Consider the following 6,410-nt stretch of genomic DNA (forward strand, 5'->3'; position numbering starts at 1 on the left):
AATGTGGGCATTCATTTGTAGGTCCATGATTTAATATTAAACAACACAAATACAATAAACATTCTTTCGTTTCATTTGTGTATACAGAGCTCATGCAACAAGAGAAGTCCCGTTAATTTTCAGAATAGCGGAAAGAAAATTAATGATAAGTAAAACTATCTTCCTGGAAATGATAAAAAATGTATCGACAATCCGACTGATCAATAGTCAACAACACTAATTATAACGAAAAAATAGTTTTAAGTGAGGTAATTTTATTTCATGCTTTTCTTTGCCAAATTTAAGTTATTTTGGGGGGTCTTCTTCCTTCTTTTAAAACTGTACGCTTTTACGACCTGCACAACATAAAATTGTTTATAATGATGATCTTATGATTTGTCATTCGCTTCTTCTTGGTATTGAATATTGAATAATATATATCTTATGTAATTACCTATATCTATGTATCTCTAATATGTATATTTATGTATTATGACATCAGCTAGTGAGGAGAGCCTTCTACCTAAACTCAATTTCTTTTGGTAATCCACAGGCATAGGTTGATGGTTTCTTTTATAATGTTATCGTATTTATCATTTTACTTAACTTTCTTGTATTCTTTGTGATTGTTATACTCCTTTAATGTTAATGTTCCTGGAAATGAAAAGAAAATGAATAAATAAACAAATGAATGAATAAAGTACTATGCCTTTGAAAATGATGGAATTAGGCTGATGGCAGTTTGACACAATGTCTTTCAAATAAACTCAGGCTTATTTCAAACGGAGTGGCGCTTTTTATTGGTAGGCCTAAGTTTTTTTTTTTAAATCAGCAAAGAAAATAGGCCTAGTACACCTCTTGCTGAGCTGAAGATGATATAGAGATCAAAAATGTAGATTACGTCTGTCCAGCTCGCTGCTGTTTGGGCCTGGTAAACCAAAGTGACGTCATCAAATCGGGAAATGCTTCCGTATCATTGATTTTTTTTCCGACCCCCCCCCCTCCTCTCTCTCTCTCTCTCTCCTCTCTCTCTCTCTCTCCCCCTCTCTCTCTCTCTCTCTCTATCCTCTCTCTCTCTTAAAATATTTCGATCTTTTCTTCAAGATCCCGACTTTCTCCCTTTCTTTTATCATATTTTTTTTGAATTTCTCCTCTTCATCCCTTCCACCCCTCCCCCTCTGAGCGTTCCGATGATCGGTGAAAACAGCTTAAAATTTTACTGAACAATTAATGACTTATGATGTTTGTTTTACCAACAATTTACTTGCCCTTGTATAAAATGCCATTTTTCACTCCCCATCTACCAAAAGTTCATTCACAACTTTTCAGATAAACTGGATTTTTTATGAACTCAATATCAGGATAGATTCTCGCTTTAATCAACCTCGCCAGACAGTCGTGTGCATGTATTTGAAAGCGAAGAAGAAACTTGACAAATTAGGGGGGGGGGGGGGGGTAAATGTTCTATCGTCTCTTTCGTCTGAGTAGTGTCTGGGTACACAGTGACCAATGATGCGTCATCGATGCGGTATGTGCGCAGCTTTATCATTCACTATGTCTTTATGACGTCAGATATTCTTCAGATAAAATGGAACGGGCCCCAGATGTGCGACCACCGTCTTACTAACAAAGACATTTGGAATTCCGTGAACAAAGGACTCAAGTGATCTTACATTTTTGTTTTCATCTTAAAGTGGTAGCATGCTATTTACCTTCCGGTTCCGGAAATGAAAATGCCGATAATAATCTTTTATCATAAACAAAATACTCACAAACACCAATGCCTAATAATATTTCAGACATATTAGTTCTAATCTAGTTATTTCCTTTTGCTCCATACCGTTCACGGACTGGAGCAAAAGAGATAATCGTTTTCTTAATCACTATCGCCTGAAATAAAAATAAATGGTAATAGACTTACATCTAGTGGCATCCTCCCACGCATCCCCCCATTTGAATGAAAAGGACATGGGAAGAGAGAGAGAGAGAGAGAGAGAGAGAGAGAGAGAGAGATGGGCAAATTTGACTAATTTTGCTTCCCGAACTCCTTGGTAAAAACTGCATGCACGAGCGCGCCTCCATCATAATCATTTCGGTGTGGGGTGGGGGGGGGGGGGGGGGGGTGGGCGCTATTGTTCGAAGGATTTCACATCAGCATACCTATTTACAATATTCATGAATACGACCGCAAACAAAATAATGAGGGAGGGACTATTCAAATTTATGTCTTCTTCTCGAATCAAAACATAGTATTTCGCATCATTCTCGTTCACATCATTATGAAACTTCATCCCGGTGTGCAGGGGGGCGTTTCACAAAATTTGTCATCAGTGACAAATGACATTTTATGTTATAAGCTACTGAAATCCTTGCTTCTGATTGGCCATCACCAGATTTGTCACAGATTTTTGTTATTTGTCATTGAAGAAATGCTTTGTGAAATGCCCCCCCCCCCCCCCAGGTGTAAGGATTGTCATCTCCGTAGGGACTAGACTACGAAGAACGTGTTATAAAGCTTCCCGTTAAATCGTCAGGGTTTAATTCAGTGTGTATAAAGCATGACATGCGGCAATTAATGCGTGAAATTAGTTTAATCGACCATTCAGAATGATGATGGCGTTTTATAATGTGAAACCCGTTGTTTTTCAGTATCGTTTAATCTCAGTAGAAAAGTGAAATATAAAGGTTGTGTGTTGCTCTTAATCAGAAAATTGATTCAATAATAAATATTGTAGCCTTTTCTGCTTCTGCTGGATTTTTTTTTGTTAGCACGATCGCAATCATTTAAGAAAATCGACTTAATGGCAACTTCAATGTATTATATCCGGCAAGAGATGAAATTAATTATTATGATATTTGAAATAGCCTCAGCTTGTTAAATTCATGAACCTTTTTGAAGGTACCTGAAAGTAACATAATATAAAGCAACATAACATACATCAATATAACGTTCGCAATCTATGAGGGAATTAATTTAGTTGGGGATAAAAAAGAAACTTGATTGTATCAAAATATATTACAAACTGAAGCAATGAATAATAGTGACAGAATGACATAAACTCATTATAACAAAGGTGATTTTCAAAGTTTCCCTTGATTAATAATAATAATATTCAGCTTTTATATAGCGCTTAATACATCTCAGACGTCTCTAAGCGCTTTACAGATATACTATACAATGTCTTTAAAAATATCATACCTAAAATTGTTATACGTTGCCCAATTTTCTTACAACTATATGTTTCGCTATCTATTTGTCTGATTTTACTGCTTGTCTTAAGTCATGATTAATCATCATGTTGATAAAAAGGGTATCCCTTTCCCAAATTGCCTGCATCATAATTTTATTACCCTTTTTGTTATCCTCATTATTCTTCTTCTGGGACCATATACCAATCCCCGACTATAGACCCCGATCGGTCTGCTACAAAAGGGCGGGGAAGGATCTTTTCAATATATTTGAAAGATAATATCTTTCAAATATATTGAAAAGATATTATGGAAACCGACAATAGGATGACAAAACCCGATAACAGACAGACTTAAAAGTGCCAGCCAACCGACACCTGCCGACACCCCCCCCCCTCCCCCGAATGGCACCGATTTGTCGGTTTATGGTCGTTTTGGGGGTCGGGCTGGCGGTATGACTGTATAGTACTTGCGAAGGTGAGAACATTGTTTTCGCTACATTCTTGCATACTTATAATGACCTCTGTTTCGCTCTCCTGCTTTTGAGAAAAACATGTCACGTTGGGGCATCAGTCTTTACAATAAACAAAACTAGAATATCCAACATATTTTAGGCTTAACGCCCCGATACGTAATGTGTTACACATACCGGAACCCTATAACATGAAAACATATAAATAGTGAAAGTGTAAATTGTATCGATACTATAATATACTCGGCTAGTAAAATGAAAAGGGAAAGTGGGAAATACTTTTGAAAATTCCTTTTTATTAAAATACCTTGAGAGTTTAGATTGACAAAAAGAAGAAAAACATCTCTCCACAGGCCAAATAACCTACTCAAACTCATAAAATAATGAAAGCTCACCGGCTGACAACACTGCACTGATGCCCATTATAACAACACCATAATCACATTTGGCACACTATTATTAGCAACATTTTGTATATAAATGTTGTTAAGTCTCATAATACTAATACACGAATGTGCGTGCTTATTTCAAAAGATATGTAAAACCACATGAGAAGAACTAACAAATTGGAAGGTAGTGCATGCCTCTGTATACATCCATTATGTTAATATTGTCTTGAATATTATGCTGGTACATGTACATGTATATTGCAGTAAAACCATGAATATCATTTTGTAAATCCTTGGCCCACTTGACATTATATTGACACATATTTGAGTAAGGTTATCTGGTTATTTATGTCAGATATAATTTATGATATATAATCTTGAAAATAAATCGCAATACAGATAATCATACAAGGTGAGAAAGGATACATTTTTATTTATTTGAAAAAATTATATTTAGCACAAGCAAATACATCAAATTATCCTTTGGTATAAAATGGATAACAATAACACGGTCGCAAAAACTCAATTTCGATACTCATGTGCGTCCACTTTTTGAATTGTGTGAACACGACTATAACATAATATTTCGAATCCGTTTTCTGTAGACAATACAAAGGTGCTTTTAAATCGCCCTTGGGTTGATTTCTTGAAAGTCTTTGCGATCATGTTTAAAGGTAAAGACCAGTATTGGAAACGCCCCAATTTCAAAAAATGAAATGGAAGCTCTTATTACCAATCATGTGAAAGAATATGTTTTTACTAATACATGATGATAAACATTTTGCCGGGAAATCGCTTACTTAGTTTATCTATTGGTGTGTGAGAGATAAACGCACGTCTTTCTGTGTACGTAATACAGTGCTTGTAACTTTACCAAGACTGGGCCAAATTTCTTATCATTTTGATGATTCCAGAACCTTGCAGTACACACCAATACTTATATGCTAGATGATCAACCTTTTCTGATCGATTCCACAACGTTTCTTTCACAATGCAGTCGCATGACCATAAGTGGTCTTTATCTTTAAATCATAATTGATTAATGACAATAATAATCACCTTGTCCTCAATGTCCTTGTTGATTCCGCTTGGTGGTGCTCGGCCCGTCATGATGATTTATTTCTGTGTTACTCCTGAAGCTGAGTCAAATTGAAGAGAGGATATTCAACTCTGAAATGTTCCCCTATTTTATATACTACAATGAAAGGTCGGCCGAACCTAGTTGCTTCAGGTCGAGTCGTCTCACCAGACAATTACAAAAAAGAAGGTGTGTTCCTATTGTTCGCGAGTGAACAAAACTGAGCTAGCTCAATTGTACTGGTAATATATCCAGTAAAAAAGAGAGAATGTTGTGTCTCACGGTCTGGCTCGTATTGTAAATGGTTTGAAAATACGATTCGCGAGGTAAGGTGCTATAATGCGTAGGATCTCTGTTGTATCCTAGATCGGGATAATGGCGGGAAACATCCACACAAAAATGGTCACACCCTCTCCGATCCGATCTCGCGCTCTAGGCTACAGCCGGGTGACGAGTCGTTTTATGCGATTTAGGAAAGAAAGAAAATTACTATCGCATGGCTGGCTGGCTATTCTGTGTTAGCAATGGACCTTCATGAAACAAGATCACTGTTTTTGTCTTCTTCCTTGTTTACACGTTGGTGATAATAGTGTGCAAAGAATGTGGCGGTGAGATTTTGTTTCCGTCGAGGTATAGGTGACAAACAAGCATATCGAAGTGGCATAACCAGATAACAGGTAGTTGTGACACGAAGGGGCGGGGCAGCGTGATGCATGCAGGCTTATTAGTTATCATAGGCCAAGATTTAGAAATCACATTCATAACGATATAGAAACAAATTAGGTGAATTAATCTAGCCATTCCTTTCGATAATTAATCAATGGTTGGAGGGACAGTTTCGATAATCAACGTAGTTATATCAAGCATGATTCCTTTTTCACTGATTTGATTAATTTGAAAACTATGTGATTCATGATAGTACATTAACTGCCCATACCCCCACCCTTCCAACCCCCCCCCCCCCCCTTCTTGTGAATGAGAGAGAGAGAGGCGTCTGGAGCGGAAGCGGAAACGCTTGCCAGGTTCCCGTTGCTACTTGCTAGAGGGATGAATGGTCAGACATCACGGCATGATTCTTAATGAAGTATATAATCAGGGAGTTAAAATGAAGGTTGTAACTTCAGAACTCTTGTCTTACGAGAGCGGACCCAGGATAACCATTACATGCAACAAAGAGAGAGAGAGCGAGGGGGGGGGGGGGGGCTGGGTGGGGCGTTAATGTGAAAAACTGCAAACCCTGCAAGGGAGTAATGTTGAGAGAATTGAGCTTCTTTCTTTGACTAAGAAAACAAAACGAAATGCG

At 37.3% G+C, this 6,410-nt stretch overlaps 1 protein-coding gene across 1 annotated transcript in view; it reads right to left on the minus strand.

Annotated features, from left to right (window-relative positions):
- The window catches only part of LOC115923050 (transgelin-3-like), a 29,772-nt gene extending 24,071 nt beyond the window's left edge, over positions 1 to 5,701 (minus strand). The window contains exon 1 of the mRNA XM_030983170.1: positions 5,089 to 5,701. Coding sequence (XP_030839030.1) covers positions 5,089 to 5,139 — 51 coding nt within the window. The 5' untranslated portion in view covers positions 5,140 to 5,701. The remainder of the gene's footprint in view (positions 1 to 5,088) is intronic.
- Between the last annotated feature and the right edge of the window lie 709 nt (positions 5,702 to 6,410).

Source organism: Strongylocentrotus purpuratus, unplaced genomic scaffold (genome assembly GCF_000002235.5).
Source record: "Strongylocentrotus purpuratus isolate Spur 01 unplaced genomic scaffold, Spur_5.0 spur5_contig_828, whole genome shotgun sequence".
Taxonomy (NCBI): domain Eukaryota; kingdom Metazoa; phylum Echinodermata; class Echinoidea; order Camarodonta; family Strongylocentrotidae; genus Strongylocentrotus; species Strongylocentrotus purpuratus.